The sequence below is a fragment of the Eptesicus fuscus genome, chromosome 19, assembly GCF_027574615.1.
Source record: "Eptesicus fuscus isolate TK198812 chromosome 19, DD_ASM_mEF_20220401, whole genome shotgun sequence".
Lineage (NCBI taxonomy): Eukaryota > Metazoa > Chordata > Mammalia > Chiroptera > Vespertilionidae > Eptesicus > Eptesicus fuscus.
In genome coordinates, this window is record NC_072491.1 from 4,956,512 (window position 1) to 4,979,593 (window position 23,082).

At 50.9% G+C, this 23,082-nt stretch overlaps 1 protein-coding gene across 2 annotated transcripts in view; it reads left to right on the top strand.

Moving 5' to 3' along the window:
- Nucleotides 1-23,082, top strand: part of ASAP1 (ArfGAP with SH3 domain, ankyrin repeat and PH domain 1) — a 219,984-nt gene that overhangs the window by 44,595 nt on the left and 152,307 nt on the right. For both annotated transcript variants that reach the window (XM_054708233.1, XM_054708234.1), the window contains exon 3: nucleotides 9,516-9,642. In XM_054708233.1, the coding sequence (XP_054564208.1) occupies nucleotides 9,516-9,642 (127 nt within the window). The remainder of the gene's footprint in view (nucleotides 1-9,515; nucleotides 9,643-23,082) is intronic.

Below are 23,082 nucleotides of genomic sequence, written 5' to 3' on the forward strand. Positions count from 1 at the left end.
AGGGCTGGGATTCCGACGGGCTGTGAATAGCAGTTCTCCACTTACGAGCTGTGGACCTGGAGTAGATTGTACGTGTCTTTGAGTTCTCTCAAGGGCAAGCATGGTACCCCCTAGGCTACTGGGGAGATTCCAAAAGATGATGTTTGTCACGGCCAAGCCTGGGCTCCAGGACCCTCCTGTCCCTCCTTCCGTTCCTGGGGGATGGAGGTGACACAGAGAGGGAGATAATTTGCTCCCCAGGGCCCTGGGGGACTGGCACTGGGAATTCTGTAGTGCAGGGAACTTACGAGGAAGACCTGAGCCACGCTCTGCCACAAACGGAGCTATGTGTCCATGTGTACACAAGTCTGAAGTCCTTCTGAGCCGTGCCAACTTACACACACAGAGCGAGAGAGAGGCTGTATGGCAAACATCCGTGCGAAGATGAATCCCAACTAGAGGAGTGGGGGCAGGGGAGCGCCGTGCAGGCCAGAGGCCCTTGCCCTGGAGTTGGGCTTGCAATGACTTCCCCAGGAGGAAAGAGCATCACACACAGGATCTAACAGAAACCCAACCACTGTCTTGTGTGAGCACCTGCGGTGGCTGATCACGTGGGCTGTGTCCTCTCACTGGTCAGCCTCGCTCCACCATCTGTCACGGTGACCTCTAAGCTCCAGGGTTCCCTCACCAATGAAATGGGAACAATATGGGTACCTGGTTCACTTTATTAATTTTTTTTAAATACATGTTTATTGATTTCAGAGAGGAAAGGAGAGGGAGAGGGAGAGAGAGAGAGAAACATCAATGATGAGAGAGTATCATTGATTGGCTGCCTCCTGCACGCCCCCAACTGGGGATCGAGCCGAGCATGTGCCCTGACTGGCTCATAGGTCGACGCTCAACCATTGAGCTACGCTGGTGGGCGGGTACCTGCTCTATGTGGTGCTTCGAGTGGAGTGTCCGGGGAGACTGGGCCTGCCATGACTCAGAAAAGTGCAAGGGCATATACTGCCCACAGCGATGGTGAGTTGATACTATTCTTTCACGGGACAGAACAGAAATACGTTCCTGAGTTCATTCCGTTGATAGTTACACTACGAGCTGAGTCTCCTGGGTTTCCCAGCTCCCTGCCTGCCTCTCCCTCCCGACTCCTCCAGAAGGAACAGTCAGGGCGCAGGGACGTAAAAGGGAGTGGTTTTTGCCTCTCCACACGAACGGTGTTCTCTTTCTTTTCTGAGAACACTACACAGCCCCTCTCCCTCTGCATCGAGTACACTTGGGGCTAGACTTGTTATCATTAGTTTACATGAAACTGCACGAGTGCCCTCGGGCAGCACTCACACAAGTCTGACCATAAAACACGTGGCGTCAGATTCATCCTGCCCTCCTCCCGCCCCCCGCAGCGCTTTCCTTTCCTCCGTGACTTCATGAAGATGATAGAAGACGAATTCCTACGTTATCAGGTGAAATAAGGAAATGAGAATCCTTTCTTCGGTGGTCTGGGTTGGGGAAAATATCTAACAGAGAAGCACAACCCGCGGGGTAATCAAGAGACCGATTTTGCTGGCGGTGGGAAAAGGCCTGGGTTTAGTCTGCCAGGCTGGGGGACATTACCTTGCTGGGAGACTTCACTGTGACTCAGTTTCCATTATTGTAATGCTCCCATGTCGGGACTGTTACGTGAATGAATTCAGACCCTGCTTTTGCATAACAACCCTTGCAGTGCCTGCCGGGGGATTGGAGCTCAGAAAGTAAGATCCTAGCCCTAACCGGTTTGGCTCAGTGGATAGAGCATCGGCCTGCAGACTAAAGGGTCCCAGGTTCGATTCCGGTCTAGGGCATGCACCTTGATTGCCGGCACACTTCCAGTAGTGGGTGTGCAGGAGGCAGCTGATCGATCTCATCGATGTTTCTAACTCTCTATCCCTCTCCCTTCCTCTCTGTAAAAAAATGAAATATATATTAAAAAAAAGAAAGAAAATAGGATCTTATACCTTAGTAGCCTCAGGTTTCTCTCTGATAAATTTGGGACAATTATACTTACCTTATGAAGTTGTCCTGAAGTTTTAAAGCAGGGCAAATGTGTCCAAAATCTGTACTTAGCAACAGTGTCTGTTGATAGCGGAACATCAGAATTTATATCTCCAGATAAGGTTTCCGCTATCCCAGAATACCTGAAAGGTATTGGCCACTTACGTCTCAGACCCTGCCAAGCACTTATGTGCCTACGCTCATTGAATTCTCAGACATAGGTACCATTCGTTGCCCCCATCTTGCAGATGTGAAAACGGAGCCTCCGAGACATTAGTTACTTTAACAAGGTCTGGTAGCCGAGAGAAGGTAATTGCTTTCAGCGAGGCCTCATAGCTAAAACATGGCAGAGATGGGAGCCCGAGTCTTTTTCACGCGAGAGTCAGCCTATAACTGACGCTCCTGCGAAACACCAGTCAATGCCCTGTTCTGTCCCCCAGAAGTTGCCTTGCTCAGAATAGCCTTCTGAAAACGAGGCTCTTATATTATGACTTAAACCCACTTCTGCTCTCAGTTAGTGTGCGATCCTATTTCTCCTAAATATTGTTCATTTACTTCCCAAATCCCAAACCGTTTCCTAATGGATCCATTTCACAAAGGATATTTACAAGAATCAGCCAGGTCTAGGAAAACGATTCCCTAATCCGGGATCCCAAACACTGGGAATTGCTGTGCAGCCTCCCCCTCCCTCTCCTCTCCTCCTCCAGGTGACTAATTTAGAGACATTTCTGAGTCCTGGAATGCCAAGCGATGTATTTATAGTCCAACTTCACATAGAAAGGGAGTTCAAAGGGAACTAACTCTGGTTGATTATTCACTGTGGGTCAACTGTTTTAGCCACAGCTACTCATTTGATTTCATGTAACAACCTCTAGCATGGTTTTATTATTACCCTAATTTTGCAGATGAGAAAACAAGGCTAAATAAGTGACGGAGGAGAGATGCCCACCGAGGTCCATGTAACACAATATATTCTCTGCCTGCACCCCCCATTGCCGTCCCATGAAGACATGGGGACCCTTGGACGAGAGCTGTAATTCCATCCCATCAGCCGGGGACGCGGGCGAGCACTGTTGATCGGGGCACCCGTAACTCCTCTGGGTTTCTTGCACCACCCCCACGCTTCACTCCTGCTACATTGTCAGTCATCTTGTAAATGCACCTCCTTGGTCATTCGTTAGGCAGATGGGTGAGAGGGACGTCTGCAACTGGAACTATCCCCCGATGACCGTGGCATCAATCGTGCAACCACTGTCCCTGAGAATAAGCCGCCACTATTCTCACGGCCTCTTTTCAATGAGATGAAAGGCATTCTGCAAGGACCACGCCGCCGTCTTATCCCCGTCCGCGGCGCTCAGAGTAAAGAACTGGCGTGGACAGTCCAAGGTGCTGAGTACTCTTGGATGGGGATTATGCAGATGACAAGGAGATGACACGTGCTTAATACAAAGCCGGGCACACACGTATTTTTGTGTGTGTATGCGTGTGTGCATGTGTGTTTCCTGGCCCTGGAAAGGATGATGTCTGTTCTGAGCAGCTGCACACACCAAAACCCAGCATTTTCAGTTCTGCCCACATCACACTCTGTCCGCTTTCAGATACCCAGGCATGGTCATGTTCAGGGCACCCGAGAAGATGAGAGGTGCCGATGGTTTGCCCTGGGGCCTGGTTTCAAATCTAAAGAGGATTATGGCCCATGAACCCCAGATATGGTGTGAACCTTTGAAATTCGAATGGCAGGTCAGGCGGAGGAGGTATATCCTTACCGGGGCACAGTATCACATTGCTCACACGTTCCCTTCTTGGCCGGAGGAGATGGGGAGGAGGAGCAGATACATAACATAATCTTCAAATGAAAGTGAAACACCAATTGATGGCTGCAAGTTTGGGCTCTGTGGTGAATTCAGTCAAGAAAGGAATCGCTGGCTGTTTACCATCGCAGTTAGCTTAGCTTGTAAGCACCTTTATATCCTGTGTCTGTAGAGCCGAGGGTATGCACAGACAGCTCTAGCTGGGAGGGATCTGTCTCGTCATTTTGACACATCCCCCTTTATTTTACAAGCGATGGCACCAGGGTCCAAGGTGACAGCATCTGTTATGAGGAAAGGAGGCTCTGGAATCCAGGGCTCCTGGAATTGAGGCAGTTAGTCACTCACTCTCGGCTTTTAATAACAGTTCATAGTTACCGAGCCATCGTATGGCTTTTGCTATACACCATACATAAGGGATGGGAGGAGCTACCAGCCCAGCAGAGGTGATAGGCTTTATTTTTTATTTTTTTAAAATATATTTTACTGATTTTTCACAGAGAGGAAGGGAGAGGGATAGAGAGTTAGAAACATGGATGAGAGAGAAACATCGATCAGCTGCCTCCTGCACAACCCCTACTGGGGATGTGCCCGCAACTAAGGTACATGCCCTTGACTGGAATTGAACCTGGAACCCTTCAGTCCTCAGGCCGACACTCTATCCACTGAGCCAAACTGGTTAGGGCGAGAGGTAACAGGCTTTATTTTTACTATTTTTTAAAATAAATCTTTATTGTTCAGATTATTAAAATTGTTCCTCTTTTTCCCCCCATAGTTCCCCTCCACTGGTTCCCACCCCCCCTGCTCTTAATCTCCCCCCGCCCCGCCACTGTCCTCATCCATACGTGTATGATTTTTGTCCAGTCTCTTCCCACACCCCCCACACCCCTTTCCCCCGAGAATTGTCAGTCCACTCCCTTTCTATGCCCCTGATTCTGTTATATTCACCAGTTTATTCTGTTCATCATATTTTTTATTCACTTGCTTTTTAGATTCACTTGTTGATAGATATGTATTTGTTGTTCATAATTTTTATCTTTACCTTTTTCTTCTTCTTCCTCTTCTTAAAGAATACCTTTCAGCATTTCATATAATACTGGTTTGGCGGTGATGAACTCCTTTAGCTTTTTCTTCTCTGTGAAGCTCTTTATCTGCCCTTCAATTCTGAATGATAGCTTTGCTGGGTAGAGTAATCTTGGTTGTAGGTTCTTGCTATTCATCACTTTAAATATTTCTTGCCACTCCGTCTAGCCTGCATAATTTCTGTTGAGAAATCAGCTGACAATCGTATGGGTGCTCCCTTGTAGGTAATTAACTGTTTTTCTCTTGCTGCTTTTAATATTCTGTCATTGTCTTTTGCTCTTGGCATTTTAATTATGATGTGTCTTGGTGTGGTTCTCTTTGGATTCCTTTTGTTTGGGGTTCTGTGTGCTTCCTGGACTTGTAAGTCTATTTATTTCACCAGGAGGGGGAAGTTTTCTGTCATTATTTCTTCAAATAGGTTTTCAGTATTTTGCGCTCTCTCTTCTTCTGGCATCCCCATAATTCAGATGTTGGTATGCTTGAAGTTGTCCCAGAGGCTCCTTACCCTATCTTCATATTTTTGGATTCTTTTTTCTTTTTGCTTTTCCAGTTGGGTGTTTTTTGCTTCTTCGAATTTCAAATCTTTGACTTGATACTTGCCATCCTCTAGTCTGCTGTTGGATCTCTGTATATTATTTTTTATTTCAGTCAGTGTATGCTTAATTTCTAGTTGGTCCTTTTTTACATCCTCGAGGGTCTCACTAAATTTATCGGCAGTTTCTAGAAATTCTTGAAAAACTTTATAACCCTGGTTTTGAACTCTACATCCAGTCGTTTGCTTTCCTCCATTTCTTTCATTTGTGACCTGTTTCTTTGTCTCCGCATTTTGGCTGCTTCCCTGAGTTGATAGAGTGGCTTTGTGTGCTAGGTGTCCTATAGGGCCCAGTGGCTCAGCCTCCCCAGTTACCTGAGGTGGACACTCTTGGTGTACCTCTTTGTGGGCTGTGTGCACAGTCTTGTTGTAGTTAAGCCTTGATTGTTGTTGGTATCACTGGGAGGAATTGACCTCCAGGCCAATTAGCTGTGAGGATCAGCTGTGTCTACAATGGGAGAACTTCTGTGCTCGAGACACCCTTATGAGACAAGACTTGCTTCAGTGGTGCTTTGGTGCTCACTGAGTCTGCCCCCTGAGTGTGTCCCTTATGGATCTGAGGAGTTGTAATCTGGATGGTCCCACTCTGACCCCTGGGTACACTGGCTCTTGGATCTCCAAAGAGGTGCTAATTTAGCCTCTGCCTGAGGCCACCCAGCAGGAGCTATGCAGAGATCTGCAGATTCCTCTCTTTGTTTGGGTTTTGGAGGTGCCCAGATGAGGCCCAGCTGTGAAGCAATGCAAGCTGCTGGGGGGCCTTGGGCCTTCTTTTGGATGTTCTGGGTCTCACTGACTCAGCTGCAGTCTGTTAGGTAATTTTAGATTTCAAAGGACCAGGGCATTCATATGCAAAAGCCTCTGCACTCAGCTTGGATGGGGCGGAGTCTCAGGGCGGAGCAACCAGCAATGGCTTCCTGTCAGCCCTGCCCTAAGAGGCCCCTGGGTCTCAGTGTCCCCCGTAATCTCAGTGTCCCCCGCAAGCTCCTCTGAGAGAAAGCCGCCCTCAAGTTTCGCCCGCTGCCAGACAGTCCATTTTCTCCCCGTATGAGTCTCGCCAGGAACTGGAGTTCAGAGCAGTCAGGAGCTGTTGTCTCCCTCCCGCTTGAAAAAGACAGCTGCGTACTCAGTTGCCAGCCTTCTCCACGCGTGTTCCTCTGTACCTCTGCCTTCCGCAGCTCATGTGAGTCTCAGTGTGCTTTTCTTTTCTAGTTGTAGAATTTCCACTCAGCTAGCCTTCCTGTGGTTCTGGATGATGTCCGTTTTATCTTTTAGTTGTAGTTTTGAAATTGTTGTGCGAGGCAGCAGTTCAGGCGTTTACCTATGCCGCCATCTTGGTTTCTCCGAGGTGACAGGCTTTAGATGACAAGTTGGAATAGAGGCAAGAATAGAATAAACGCAAAGTCCAATGGCATTTGAATTGATCTCCAGCCTAGAGGAAGGCTCTCTTGGAATGGATGGAAGTGTAAGTGTCAGCTGTTGTGCTCTCACCTGCTCCACGGCGCAGCATGGGGCTGCTGAGACTCACAGGACTTAATTAGCCCAAGCTCGTTGGGGTCATGTTTGCTCCCAGTCACAGAACCTTCAAGACTGCAGGAGACAAAACACCTCAAACTCTCATAATGGCTTTCCTGTGCACAAAGCACTTGCTCATCCATCATCATTCAGCAGCCTCATGGGGTCGGCGCCCTTATCTTCCCTCTTCATATGAGGCCACTGAAGGCCCAGATCCCTTCGCCAACCGGATATCAATGGGATTCAGCCCATCAGTTCCTTTTCTGCTCAAGATGTCACCTTATCACAGAGGCCCCGTCTGAACATTCCGCACACCTCCATCACTTTCTTGCTTCACATGTAATCCACTTTATCTGGCATTTTTAGGCTCTCTGTTGCCCTACTAAGGTAAGCTCACCAGTGCTCAGGCCTTGTCACCACTGAATCTCGAGGGCCCTTAGGATGTATTGACAGTAAGTGAGTTATGCATTTTCATTTGACAGCCTCTTGGCTATGATCTGCCCCAGGCCCAATGCAGAAAGCAGGGCCCCTGGCCTTCGGGGCACTCCACTATAGTTTGGGGTTAAAGACCAGAGGACACACTTAATGGATCAAGATAGCAGGAACTCAATCCTGGGGGTGGCCACAGGGCCAGCCTTCTGCCCTCAGGGGGCGCATTAGGGTGATTTGGGTGAGGAGGTGGTTTTTCGGTTTGTTTTTGTTTGAGAGCGAGAGAGAAACATTGACCCACTGCTCCCCATTTATGCATTCATTTGTTGCCTCTCTCTCTTTTTTCTTTTTTTGGCCCATTTTATTTATTTATTTTTAATTTATCTTTATTGTTGACAGTATTACAGATGTCCCTTTCCCCTCCCCTCCTTGACCTTATCCACTACCCCCTCACCCTAGCTTCCACCCCTCACCCCCTCCTGCTCCCTCCTTAGGCCTTCACTGCAGTATGCATGTAAGTTGCTTGGTTAATCTCTTCCTGCAACCCCTCCCTCTGGAATTCATCAGTCTTCAATGTCACTGGATCTATTTTGTTCCTCATTTTATTTTGTTCATTAGATTCCACATATAAGTGAGATCACGTGATCCTTGTCTTTCTCTGACTGGCTGTTTTGCTTAGCACAATTCTCTGGTATGTGCCCTCACCCCAGATGTAACCTCAACCTGGGTTTCAGGGGATGACTCCTCTAACCAACTGATCCACCCTGCCAGGGCTGAGGTGAGCTTTGTGGTGGCTATAGGAAGCTTCGCTGGCTCCAATGACAGGAGCCAATCTTGTGTTGCTTCCCAAAAGCCTAGGTGGTGGGTTTTTAGGTTTTTTTCCTTCTTTTGAACCAATTTCATTGGCAATCAATGGTGGGAAATTAAATGGATTCATTGGACTAAGTAGATTGAGCTAGTGAAAAAAATAGCCATCTGCCGGGGCCGAGGAATGAGCAATCTGTTGGTACTTTTTCCGCAGAAATTTGGCATCTGCTTAGTGTTGTACACCATTTGCACCTCGGGAAATGCGTTTTACACCCCATGACCCTGATCTTTCCTCCGGGTTTAAAAAAAAAAAAAATGGGCAACGAAAGATTAGAAAATAGTAAAAAATCAAAACCCTTTCATTTGTTTTCATCCGGCACTTTAGCGACTTAAGCCAACTGCACCAACTAGCCTTCCAGGGGCGGCGAGAGCCCCGCAAGGGGAATGCGGGCGGGAGCCCGGCCAGCGGGCAGACGCAAGCCTGGCAGCCGGCTGGCTCCTCGCTTGGGCCGAGGCCATCCCGCGCCCCGCGGCCCCCGCGGCAGGAGGCGGCTCTCCCCGCTCGCTTCCGGCACCCACACGGGACCAAAAAAGATCGCGCCCAACTTTTTTTGGTGCCCCTTCTCGCCCACCGCCGGCGGAACGCGCCCGCGGAAGCCAGCGCTGGGGGCGGCCCCCGCCGGCGCCCGCGTCGGAACTTGGCCTGGGAGGCGGCGCGCGGGCGGGGGCGGGGGCGTGGCCGCGGGCGGCGGGGGCGGGGCGGGGGGGCGGCGGCGCGTGCGCAGAGCACTTCCTTGTTTGTCCCCGTGACTGTAGCGGGAGCGCCGCCGCCCGCAGCCTGGCCGCCCGTCCGCGGGAGCCTGTGCTCAGTCAGTCGGTGTCCTCGCCGCCGCCTGTCAGAGCGTCTGGGGAGGCAGCGCCGGCCGCCCCGCAGCTGCCCGGCCCGGTCCCTCCGCATCCCGCCGCCCCGTCCCCTCCCCCGCCGCCGAGGAGCCGCCGCCGGCATGCGCCCGGGGAGGCGGGTCCCCAAGAGCCCCCTGCCTCGCGCGCGGCTCGGAGTTTGAAGGGCCCCGCGCCTAGCGCCGCCGCCGCCGCCGCCTGCTGCTCCCGCCCGCCCGCCCTTCCTTCCTCCCGCCGCCGCCGGGGCCGGGAGCCGCGCCAGGCCGGGCGCGGGTGCGGGCTGCGCGGGGCGTTCATGAGCCGCCGGACGGCCCGCGGCCCCCGGAGCCCGCGCCCCGACTCACCCCGCGCCTGTGTCTCGCCCCCCACGCCAGGATGCCGGACCAGATCTCCGTGTCCGAGTTCATCGCCGAGACCACCGAGGACTACAACTCGCCCACCACGTCCAGCTTCACCACGCGGCTGCACAACTGCAGGAACACCGTGACGCTGCTGGAGGAGGTAGGTCGCGGCCGGCGCGCCCCGCGGGGACCCCCCCCCCCCCCCCGGTGCCTCCGCTGGCAGCTGCTGCCCGGCTTGCCTGGCAGTCTGGTCTGGTCGCCTGGATTCCTGAGCCGGGGATGTTTGGGGCTGCAAAGCCACACCCCCTCCGGGACCCCCCGCTCCCGGGTGAATGGGGGATCTGGGGGTTGTGCAGCCTCCGTCTGCCCCATATGCCCGGGTGCTGACTCCCCGGAGGCTGGAGGTGGGCAGAGGGCTGAGCGACCCCCCCCCCCCCCCCCGGGAAGAAGAGGGATGGCCGCTCCCTATCTGCCGCCCTTCCTGCGTGTCGGGCAGTCTGCTAGATGCTTTCCACATCATCCTGACCCTGTCATAACCCGAGAAGTAGGTGGCGTCAGGCCACCGAGGGCAGAGGGAGGGGAAGCAACGTGGCCAAAGTCACCAGCAAGGGACAGGGAGATAGATGGTCAGTGAATGCACTGCTCCAGGGCTTGGCAGGGCTCAGGCAAAAATCCTAAAGGAATGAGAGGGGACTCGGGCTGGGACTGCTCCCACCCCAGAAGCCCTAACCTAGTCCGGGGCCTACAGTCCTGGGTGGGGGAGAGATCTATGCAGACAAGCCCCCCCACCCCACCCGGCCCCCTCATCAGAGGGTTTGGTGATGCCCGAGGCTGCTGCGCCAGCAGGACCTGCCTGCTGGGCACTTACAGCCGTGAACTGAGACCAGAGGCCTTGCTGCCGGGAAGTGTCAGAGCTGAGGCCAGAGGCTGCAGGAAGAACAGCTCCTCCTGTGCACACCCTCCAGAGAACCTTGTGGGTGTCTGGGGACAGGGCCAAGGACAGAGCGGTTTCCTTTACAGTTTTAAGTGAATTAGTGATAGGGTGAGATGGGTAGGTAAGGGGGAGCCCCAGGGCTGTGAAAGCCTCTGAACCTCGATGATGAAAATAGGACATTTGCCCTGGAGCTTGGCACCATCTGTAAGTGCCATAAAGCACCACTCCCCTCCAAGCAAGCCATACCTATTTCAGCTGCAGGAGACAGCACTGGGGGAAGTTCGGAAAGCAGACCATTCTGTCCAGATGGATTCTCCTGGGTTGGCTTATTTGAGGTTTGGGGAGCCCTCTTTAGCACTGAGAAGCTTGCGCTTCTGTGGGCAAACTGCTCTTGATACGGGGTTTTGCTGCTTGCTCTTCAGACCAGGTTGCATGTAGCTCTGGTCTTCTGGAGCACAACTGCAGGAACGCATACGCTGCTGGAGGAGGTAGGTCCAGGTAGGTCGACGGTGCCCCACCCCTGCCCCTCCTGGGACCTCCTCCTTGCTCCACTTGCAGCTGCTGCCTGGCAGTCAGAGTGTCTTTTTTTAAAATATATTTTTATTGATTTCAGAGAGGAAGGGAGAGAGAGAAAGAACCATTAGTGATGGGAGAGAATTATTGATCATCTGCCTCCTCCACGCCCCCCATTGGGGATTGAGCCTGCAACCTGGGCATGTGCCCTGACCTGGAATCGAACCTGGAGCTACTGGCTCATGGGTTGACACCCAACCACTGAGCCATTCAGAGTGTCTTGATTCCCGAGCTGGGGGATGTTTGGGGCCAGGGAGCCACACCCCTTCCCAGGTCCTAAATTTTAGGAGGAGAGATTTCTACTGGTACTGGGTCCCATCTTGCCTGCCAGGTACTGCAGATTAGTCTGAACGTTTTCTGCCAGTTGAGGATGCTTTCTAGAGTTCTTTCTGAAGTTAATGATGGTGATGGAACTGAATTTTGAAATTCAGTTGGAGGAATATCTCACCAAACTAGGTGTGTTTGTAAACCAGAGGTAAATGATCTTTTTTCTTTACTTTTTTTTTTTTTCCTTCTTTGTGAACTGTCAGCCTTGTGCTAACCTGATGCTTAGTGTCCAGGATTACATGGAGTTGCCAGGCATTCCACCCCATGAAGGGTCAGTCCTTCACTGAATTGTGATGAGTTGGAACATGCTGATATCGGAGCATTTTGCATCCTTTTTTCTGTACTAATTGTATGTGCCTCCAAAGGATGTCACATGGATTAGACTAAGCGGTTCTTTTCCTTCTCGAGAACTTCTTCAGTGCCTGCTAATAGTGCCGTCAGTTGTTCTAACTTTCCCTGTCTGCACATTCAGATAGTGTTCCTGCATTCTGTTTGGGGTGTGATAAGGGTAAGTAGTTGGAGATGCTGTTTGTAGGGGTATGTGCCCATAATTTCAGCAACCGCAAAGGATAGGATAAATGTTGCTCTTGGTCTTAGTTTGAGGTACCATAACTCAATTTAAAAGCAAAGGCAAGGCGGGTGTGTGTGTGTGGTGTGTGTGACTGTTTTGCAAGGATAGAAAAATAGATCAGTCATAATACAAACGTGGTCACCTATGAACTTGAGAAGGAATTGGAACCAGGCTACAAGTTTAAAAGTGTCATGTTAGAGTACATTGATAACACTCATGGTCTCAAAAATGTAACAGTAACTCTTTCACTCAGAATGGCGCAGTAACTTTGTAACTCTCTTTTCTGAACTCGAGGACAGTACTGGTCAGGAAGTCATTGTCCCCAGTCTGTGTCTTTTAACTTTTGAATCATAGTCCATGAAGTTGAACTCCTAAGTGATTTTCATTTGCATGAATGTGAAACATACCCTTTAGTTTCTTATTGATAGACTAGTGGCCCGGTGCACCAATTTGTGCACATTGAAAGGAAATTAATTAGAAATATTTTAATATCGCTTTTCGCCCTTTATAATAGAAGTGTCAACCAAATTCACGATTGACAATGATGGAAACACACCACGCGTGCGATTGGTGCCAGCAAGAGATTTATATGTATCGCACATGTGCGAGTCATCTTAGCCTTTTATATATATAGAATAAACTTGCTTAATTAGACCTGCTTTCTGATGTAGCTAAACTTTTTCCAGCCCAGTGAAGCACCCCAGCTTCTCTTTCAGGTAATTGTCAGCAACACAGCAGTAAATATCAACATGAAGCAAATTATTATTGTAGATCACGCAGGGAGAGCAAAGGGTAAAATATTTAACTGCAGCAGTGTCTGACTCTGTTCTGCGCAGTGAGAAAACCTGAAGTCATTTTCAAGGTCCACCATTTCCTTCTTCTTTTCAGTCGGGTCAAGTTTCTAAGCTTTCTAAAACTCTGTTTTCCGGCTAATGAAAAGAAAATAGGATTCCACTGAGTCTCCTATCTACCTACTCCAGGTCTTCTGTGAGGATCAAATGAGATGAGGCACGGGAAAATGCTTCACAGACATTTGGTTAAAGTGTAAAATATTTCCACCTGTGTTCCTGGGCTGAAGAAACTGCAAGGAGGCTAGTTGTCACTAGGGAGAGGAAGCCAGGTGAAGCTGTGACGTCATTACTGGGACGGACACTTAGCGTATTAGCCTTTTATATATAGATATAGATATAGATATAGATATAGATATAGATATAGATATAGATATAGATATAGATATAGATATAGATATAGATATAGATATAGATATAGATATAGATATAGATATAGATATATAGATATAGATAGATAGATAGATAGATAGATAGATAGATAGATAACCACCGCTGTTGAATTCCCATCACCCCCACCCCAGCTTACATGTATGTCGGGTACATTATTGCATGTATCTTAAGTGGATCAGAATTCAGCTCTTAAAAAACCTGGGCCTTAAGAATATTAAAGAAAAGTTTCAGAGCAAACTACCGAATCTTTTTGGTTTGTGCTTCACAAGTGAGGTACTTGGGACCTTTAGGACAGGTCGCCAACCTTTCGGACCTCACCGACCACCAGTGGTCCGTGGGCCACCCGTCGGCGACCGCTACTTTAGAACACTGTTGGTGTCATCTTGTGGTTATTCTTAGGAATAGAACTTTTGGGTACTTTTTTGGTGATGTGGAAACTCAGGAGTAGATATTAACTTGGGCAGTTTGGAATTATTTCTTCTGAAAACAATCTCTTCTAGGTCTAGTAATTAAATGTCTTTCTGTTCGTTTACTATTTTGCTCTCTGGGTTCCTAATTAGCATGCATAAGTCTCAACTCAAAACCTGTGTTGAGCTCCAAGCTTGGAATCTGCGTTTAACCCACTCCCTCCCTTCTGCTGTGTCACTGGCAGAGAGAGTGTTTTGCAGATGTCGGGGCCTCTGCTGAAATCTCTCTGTACGAGCACTCCAGGAAAGGGGTCAGAAATACGGTAAAGGAGGCAGAGGCTCCTCCTGGGCTTCGCCTCTGGGGGCGAGGGGTCCCCAGGACGCGGGGAGTCAGGATGTGGCTGGCATGCAATGAGTGGCTGCCTTTGGGAAGCAGGAGTGGGTTGGCTGCCAAGCCTTCATCCTGGTGGAGAGTGTTTTCCAAGCAGAGAGCCAGTGTTTTGCTTATTCAGCAGCCAGAGCACACTGACGCGCGCTGTTCCCTCGTGACCGCTTGGAAGTTATGAGCAAATGACTAGGAGGCGAGGAGAAGACAGCTTTTCCGAGGATGGAGCAAGCAGGCCTTCCAGGACCACTGTCGGGGGAGCCAGTAGGAGCGACCCTCTGTTTAAAGGCTTGGGTTGGGCTCTAGCCGGTTTGGCGCCGTGGATAGAGCATCGGCCTGCGGACCAAAGGGTCCCAGATTCGATTCCGGTCAAGGGCACGTACCTTGGTTGCAGGCTCTTCTTGGGCCCAGGCCCTGGTCGGGGCTCGTGCAGGAAGCAGCCAATTGATGTGTTTCTCTCACATCGATGTTTCTCTCTGTCTTTCCCTCTCTCTTCCACTCTCCCTAAAAATCATTGGAAAAATATCCTTGGGTGAGGATTAACAAAAATAAATTTTAAAAAATAAAGGCTTGGATTGGTCAATGCTTAGTGCTTGGTGAAAGGGAGAGTCCAGCAAAGGTGTGCTTGGTTACTTAATATTGGTAACGATGGAGGAGGCATGTTCCGCACATTTGTTGAGCAGCTGCTCTGTGCCAGGCCCGACGTGGGCAGATGGCATGCATGCTCTCATTTAACCTTCCTATGAGCTGAAGGAAGGAGGGACCATTGTATATCTCCCATTTTACAGAGAAGAAAACTGAGGCCTGGAGATGAAGTGATTTGTCTCCGGAGTCCGATGGCTATAAGTAAATGGAGTTAAATTCTGAATGTCTGCAAAGACCTAGTTCGCTGGCTTGGTAGAGGACATAGGAGGCTTCGCTTTCATGGCACCTTTTAATTTCTGTCTCAGGAAACAGCGGTGCCTAAGTCGCTAAGTGGCTTCATTTTTCCTCATGTTCACATTCCAGGGGGTTCTTAATGGCAGTACTTAACTACACCATGTTCCCCCACTGCTTTCAAATATTTACTGACGGTTTTTCAAATTCAGATGTGGGAACTCACTTGGGTGTCAACACATTTTTGGGGAGCACCTGCTATGTACACATCGTTTTGCTAAGCCTAGCTGAGACATTGGAGTTGTTATCTGGATTGTGTTATGGGGAAACCAATGGTCTCTGAGAAGGAGATAAAAAGGGCTGTCACTATTACTAACAAGGTGGAAAGGGGCAGTGCATGGGAAAGACCACGGGACATTCACCCCAGCAGTACACGCTCAGTCACTCAACTGAGCATCCAGTCCCTGAACAAGGCGCCTGTATGTGCCCAGCAGTGTGCTAGGCCCTGAAGATAGGCAGATCCGCAGCTTTGCCCTTAAGAAGTGGTCTGAGTTTTCTTAAGGGGCCCAACAATCAAGTGTGGGTCTTGCGTTAGAGGCTAGCTTGGCTTAACGTGTGCAGGCCACGTGTGCCGTCTTTCCGGAAGGCATGGAATTTTTGGCTGAATGAAGAATGAAGGTGTAGAATGTAGATTCACCATCAAGATCCATTCTGTCATAACAACAGTAATTACCAGTTATTAGCTTTCCTACTACGCGCAAGCCCTATTCATATTTAACACTTGCATTCACCCTACTATTATCATTACCCCCCCTCCCCCCGCCCACCTCACAGCAGATAAAGTCTTGCCCAAGGTTGCACCCACAGTAAGCGATGGATTTGGGAATTAATCCCATCCTGTGGCATCTTCCTGCATGCCAGTCAGGCTTCATCTGTGCTTCCTTTTTACCCCGGCTCTTTGGGGCGTCATTCCGGGGACTCTCACGCACCGGGCCTCTGTGGCCAGGGCTTGAGGAGATCTCGTTCCGCGGCTCCCAGTGTTCCGGAATGCAAACTCTTCGGTTCTCTGAAATGTTGAAAGCTGGTAAACCTAATAGGAAGTGCTTGTTTATATAGCAGCTGCTCAGCTAGGTGCAGTCCCACTGAAGAAGTGGGCTCGGGAAGGGTGGACAGAAAATGCAGGCTGGCCCTGCGCGTTGCTGAAGGTAAAGACCATGCCCCTAGTTTGTCCCTGATCTCTGGAAGATAAAACAGCAAACCGTGGACACGCCTGCCTTTGGCACACCGCCCCACGCACAGCTCGCTCTGGGGCCCCGCCCTCTGACCCCGCCCGGAGATCCCCAGCAGAGGTCAGCCGGGGAAGATACATTTGCCTGCAGAAGCAAAGAGAGAAGGAACGGAACGCAAGCTCTTTCAAAAACAAGGCTGAAACCTGTTGGCCAGGTATTCCAAGCTAATGCTGTTTGCCCTCTGTATACCATCTTTAGGCTTTAAAACACATCTTCCATATCTACCATCCAGTGTCTGGTTGCATTCTGTCATTTTCTTACATATGAATAAACCAAGGCTCAGGGAGGCCTAACAGTGGAAGGAAATGAGACCTGACTGTTCAGGTGTCCTGACTCCCAGCCCTGGCTCTTCGCACTCTGCTCACAAAGGCTATGGAGGCTGGAGTTGTTGTTGTTGTTTTTTTGGGGGGAGGGGGGAGACTCTTCCCTTGCTGCTCCTTAGAATTTGCTTCCAAGTAGGATGGGCAGAGAGTGAACTTGAATTTAGGAACCTAAATATTGCAGGCCAATCTGCTCTCAATACATACTATGATCCGTGCGAGGCCACAGCGTAGATCACAGGACTCCCTGGTGCCGGGCTAAGGCTCTCACTGGAAGCACTGGTGTGGGGTTGGCCATTCAGCCACTGCCCAGGTCGTTGCCCTCAAGTCTGTGAGTCGGGAGCCTTGGAGAGGTGGTTTCCATTTACGTAACCTACCTTGGCCTCAGCCATTCCCACATGTGTTACTTAAACATGAGTAAGGGATGGGCTGGGGATCACTTTGCAGCTAAGCCTCGGTTTCCTCATTTGCTAAATGGAGTTGTTCTGAGTATTAAAGGAGATCATGCACGTGAGGCACTCAGGTGACTTCATTTCCGGTAAAGTGTGGCCCGATGCAGGGCAGGGTCCGAGCAGGCACATTAGTCAGCCCCCCTCCTGGGGGGGCGGGGGGAGGGCAGAAGCATTCCTCGGTGGGAAGATGGCAGAGTTCTCTCCGCCCAGACCAGTGGCGACATTTGGGTTGAGGAGGAAGAAGTTAATGGCAGGGTTAATTGCAGCCCCATCACCTCCCAGTGTGTGTCTTCGTTTCCTCGTGGAGATTGTAACTACCTCTCAGTGAGTCAGTGTCTGCAAAGTGCTTAGAGCAGTGCCTGGCACGGTGAGTGCTCAGTAAAAGATTACTTTTTTAATAGTATGTTTTGATTTCAGAGAGGAAGGGAGAGGGATAGAGAAATAGAAACATCAATGAGAGAGAAACATCATCGATTGGCTGCCTCCTGCACGTACCCCTACTGGGGATCGAGTTAGCAACCCGGGCATGCGCCCTGACCGGGAATCGAACCAGCGACCTCTTGGTTCCTGGGTTAACGCTCAACCGCAGAGCCACACCAGCTGGGCAAGCTTATCCTTATGTCCTCATTGCTGGTGCTGTGTATTGTTACTGGGCTAGACCTTGAATGTGTAAGTGTGAGGCGGAGACTCAGTAGACTCATTCCAGAAGGGTGGGTGGTGAGTCAGGTGGCAGAGCTGGGTGTGTGCCTTCAAGCACCGAGTATTGGAGGCGCAGGGATGGGACTAGAGGCACCACTAAACACCTTGACCTTTCAGGGTCATGGTCAAAGCCAGTTTGATCTGAAACAGACTGTCAACTCAGTTTTGCTGTATACTCAGTCCTTGTGGGTGCTACTCCCAGGTAAGGAGGTGCAGCCGCACTGTCCCTGCTTCCGGTGTCACTGCCGATTCTTTCTGTTTCCTCCCCTCAACCCCTCCACCATGTCCCTTCCTTCCACGGGTGCATCGAAGCCAGGGCAGCGCTGGTCCTTGGGATTTCTGCGGGGGCTTCTGGGTAAGGAGCCACTGTCTCGGCTGCATAATGAATGCAGGTATTTGTGGTTATTTGTGGGCAGGCGCTGGGGGTGCATTTGTGCCTTGGCCCTGGCCATGGCCGCCGGCTTGTGTGCCTTCCCGATTCCAGCGTGAAGCACTGAGACCACAGGAATTCTGTTTTGGTTTGGAGGCAGCGCCTTAAAGTGAACAGGATCTATCCTTGAACTTGAGCCTCTGTGTGCCTCAGGACTCTTTTCAGGGTCCGTGGGCTGAGTTTTAATTATTTGTGGGGTAGGGGGCAGGTCAGGCCTGAGGGCACTTGACCCCGTTTGGTCCTCACAGAATCGGGAGTTCCCAGTGGGCTCCTCCTGCCTGGAGCGTGTCGAGCCGCCCCGGACGTGGTGCCGTTTGCGTCCACTTATGTAAGAACCGAACTTTAATGCGGGGACTACGCTATAATTTTCCCCAGAGAGCTGCAGTGTAGTCCCTTGAAGAAGACAGCACCCACTTTCGCCACCCAGGAGCTAGGAAGACAAAAGCAGAACCTCCTGTGGCAGGGAGGAAAGGCCCAAAACACGAAGGCATTCTTGGTACCAACTGTTACGGGAAGCGGAGCTGGCTACGGTGAGCTAGGCCATCTCAGTTCCTGCCAGATGTGCTTCGGATGGAGGGAAATAGCAGCTCTTTCTGTCGTGAACACAGCCCGGGTAGCTTGTGTTCTGCAGCCCTGTGCTCAGGGGCCGGGCAGGGACGGCCCTGTCCCCACTGCGCGGCCTGGCCCCTGGCACGGTGACTCCATTATTATGGAAAACACGCGACAGAGCTGGGCAGGGCCTTCGAGACCATCCGTCCATTCCCTCTTCTCTGCGGGGAGGGAGCGGAGGCCCACAAAACCCAAGGGTGTTGGGTGCCTTTGTTATGGCTAACAGGCTCCACCTCACCCCCAGAAAACAAAGTAGAGCTAAATGAGGCAGCATGAGGGTTCATTGGAAGGACTCCTGGAACATGGGTGGCGAGAATAGTAGGAAGTGAGGGTGTTCTCTTTTGGGGGAACGGCAGAGGATGGCAGCCCCAGCACTACGTGCTCCTAGCCCAGGGCCCCCCTCCAGCCGATCGGCGGGGAGGATGGGATGGGACCAGCTGAGGTCAGGAGAGCACTTGGGCCACGTTGGTGGGTTAGGTGACGGGCAGGGCTAAGCCTCTCCTCGGGCAGGGACTGGGGTTTGGGGGTCGCCACCGAGAGCACACAGCCAGGCTGGGACTAGGACCGAGCTCTCTGGCCCCGTCCTCTTCATCATCATCTTCATCCGTCTTCGGAGTGAGAACCCAGTGGAGAAGCCGGGGCCTCGGGGTTCTCAGGAGAAGCAGCGGGAGCCCAGGCAGCAGGCCTGGCCCCAGCCGCACTGGGAGCGCCTTGGTTTCTCTGCCCCCCTCTCTCTGCAAGTCCCCCCACCCCCCCCCCCCCCCCCGCGCGGTACTCATTCGGGCACTTTGAAGGGCTGTGGTCAGCCCTGTGCCTCTAACTGCAGCTTTCCTGATGTGGTCAGGAAAGACCAACATTCCGCACAGGCTGTGGGCAGAGGAGAAACTCCCCGCTGCCGCTTAAATCCACAGAGAGCAAAAATAGCTTTCCGTGGACACGAGCTGGACGGAGACCGGGGGAAATGGGCCGGGCTCGGGCATTTTCTGGTTTGCCTGGCGGCCTGTGTGTGTGCAAGAGCAGGCGCTGCTTAAAGGTCTGCCGAGGGCTAACGGCTTTCCTCCCTTCAGTGGCTTCCTCGCTGACCAGTGACATGCAGAATAAACTGGGAGCGTCTTCATTTTCCCAAGATGTGAGGAGTCCTCCTCGGTGTTTCATTAATCATTTTTTTATGAAGCCCATTTCCTTTTCCTCGTAATGTTTATTCGCATTAATAGCACTTACATAAAATTAGATACTCCCTTCTTATTTCCACAAAGTGCAAGGCAAAATAAGCGTTCACTGCTGGCCCAGCAGCTGCCGCCGCCTCAATAACAGGGAGATGTTCACAGCCCTGCGAGCGAACGCGCTGCCTCCCGGTGAGGACAGCGGTGCCAAGTCCGGTCACGCCGTCACCATCCCAGGCATCTGCATTTGTGATGAGAGTTTGAGCAAATTCAGGATATGCGGACACCACAATAAATCACCTACTGTGTGCTGGGTGCTGTGCTGGATGCCCGACACACATCATCTCATTTAATTGAATCCAGCAGTTCCTCGGGCCGGTGCTTTCCCCCTGCTTACCGATGACGAGCCAGGCTTAGGAAGGATTTCCAGCCTCAGAAAGGATTCGGCCCATCCCATGCTCATTCTACCTCCAATGGGGCCTCAAGAAAAAATGCTTGTGAATAGAAGAGTAACAAAATAGAACCATCAGGAAGTAGGCTTTCGCTGACACATGAGGTATTTAGGTTAGAGTGAAGAAGAACTTCCTGGCAGGGTATTAAAATACCAATTGGATGGCCACAGAAGAGCATTTCTTCCCTCTGGTTTGAGGATGATTGTCATTGATTGGCTAATGAGCTCCATTATGTACTTATTCATGTTCAAACCTGTCTTCAGCTTAGTATAGTGGTCGGCACACTGCGGCTGTGGCTCGCGAGCCGCAGTTTGCCGCTCTGTCGACTAATGAGTTTGCCGACCACTGACTTAGTACATTTACACTGAAAGTGCCTCAGAGCCATGGATTGATCCCTCCCTCTCTTTTTTTTCCTTACTTAGTTGGCACTCATAAATTTGACTAAAAATATGAAGATTATGGTGAAACGGCATGTGATTTATAATTGTTGAGGGCAGCGCTGGCAAAGGTTTTCCAAATTCTGCTGTGTACCTCTCTGGACTCTTAGTTATATGCCTCGCGATTACACAGAGCAGCCGGAAACCCTCAGTTACTAAATTTGCTAGGACATCCATGTCACAGACTCGTGGCAAACCTGGATGCCCAGCCAAGTTCTTGGTCTCCCTCCTGGGGTCTGCAGCCTGCCGCCTGTCGCCGGTTAGCCATGTCTGGGACCGTGGTAGCTCCGTTGCTGAGTCCCAGCCCTGGACTGAGTCCTTCACGTGGGTTGTTTGTAACTCACACGTCACCCAGTGTGACGGAGCCAGGAATCAAACCTGGGGCTGCGGGGCTCCCTGGCCCTCCCCCGGCATCCGAGAGTCACGTTCGTTTACTCCCTTAGTGGAAACACACACACACACAGTCTTCTGCCGGTGGGAAGGGAAAATATTTCCCCCCTGACTTGCTTCCTGCGTGGGAGGCATTTGAATGTGGGCCATTTATATCTGCCGTCCGGGCGGCCGTTCATGAGGTGGCACTGGAGGGATTAATGAGAGATGGGGTATTTCAGAGTCGGCCTCTCTGACTTTGCTTTGTAAATGGTGAGCCGTGGGTCATGTGATGTCAGGAGCCCCGGGCTCTGGGTTTGCTTGCCAGCAAGAACTCTGCTACAGCTTACAAAATGCTTTCCTATCACTTGACTCGTTTTATCCAGACAACACTGTAAGGCAACAAAGCCACCATTTCCTCATTTCACAGAGGAGGAAAGTGGGGCTCAGAAAGTGACCATGACTTGTCAAAGGGCGCAGGACTGACACAGCGGCAGGCTGAAGCTTGTGGTCAGCTCTGCCTTCTCGTCTCCCGTGTCATGTCACCCCTCTTCACGCTGTCATAGCTCACCATCTGAGAGACAGACTCGGAGAGGTTTTGTCAAGTAATTTGTAATGTAAAGAAGACCTTTGGCATTAAAAAAAAAAAGTTTTTATAATTGGATAATTTTGTAATACTTTGCATTATCAGTAACCCCCGTACACATACATACACCTTTCATGGTCTTTTTTTCTTAGTGGCTCAGCCCTTCAAGTGGTTTTTCACTTAGGGCCGTGGTCGGCAAACTGCGGCTCACGAGCCACCTGCGGCTCTTTGGCCCCTTGAGTGTGGCTCTTCCACAAAATACCACGGCCTGGGCGAGTCTCTTTTGAAGAAGTGGTGTTAGAAGAAGTTTAAGTTAAAAAAATTTGGCTCTCAAAAGAAATTTCAATCGTTGTACTGTTGATTAATGAGTTTGCCGACCACTGACTTAGGGCATGCTCCTCTTCTGGTCTGTCGGTTGTTTTTAGCTTTTACACACGCACAAAAATAGAGCGATGAGTTTGCATCTCACCCACTTCTCTCTCAGCTTCAGCACTGACCGGCCTTGGCCAGCCTTGTGCTCATCTCTGCCCCCACCCCTGATTTTCCTGAATCACCCCAAGGTGGTTTCATTTCACCCATGAATATTTTAGGACGTGTCTCTAAAAGATAACTTGAAAAACAACAACAACTGAACCACAGCACCATGATCACATTAAAAAAAAAAATCGGACCTGTTCTCCATATCACCAAATACCAGGCAGTGTTCAGACTTCCCCAGTTGTCCTTTTTTTAATGATGGTCTTCTCTGAGAAGTGGCACATGGTTTTTTTCAAAGCCGAGTTGTATCCCAGGTGTCCTTGAGTTAGCCCCATCACTGTTGTGCGAATCGGTTACGTGATGGGTTCCTGACTAAGGAGGCTTTCCTGGGCTGACCTGGAACCCAGCCGCGGTGCCTTCTGGGGTGGTGCTTTCTCACTTCCAAAGGCTTTGGAGAGACCCACTCTCAGGTCTGAGACTTCCTCTGCGTACGCTGGGCCTCTGCTTCCTTAGGGAGTCCCATCGGCAGGCATGGCTTTCTGGAGCCGTTTTCCTGGGGCATTTCAGCTCAGAGTGGGTTTCTTCAAGTCTGGCTCGACTCTTCATAGAATGTTCCAGGTTCCAAGCTGAATACTTTACAGGTAGTATCCTAAAGAGTCCTCAGAGAATCCTGAGAGTAAACAGTGCCAACCTCGTTCTGCAGATGAGAACACTGAGTGTAGAGAGCAATGGTGAGGTGACCCAGATGTGCAGTGAGTGGGAAGCTGAGTTTGTGTCTCCTAGGCCTGTGGTCTTTCCGTGATTGGGGTCTTCCCTGCCCATTGGGTTCCCTTCGTCATCCTCCTTGTCCCTTGACGACTTCTTATTTCCTATGAGGTTCCAGGCCATCCTCCTCCCACCCACCCCACCGTGATTGCCCTGGCTCAGGACCCATATCTTCCTCACCAGGGTGTCGGCTAACTCTCCTGGCGGGAAAACTTAGCATGACTCACTGGGAGGTATG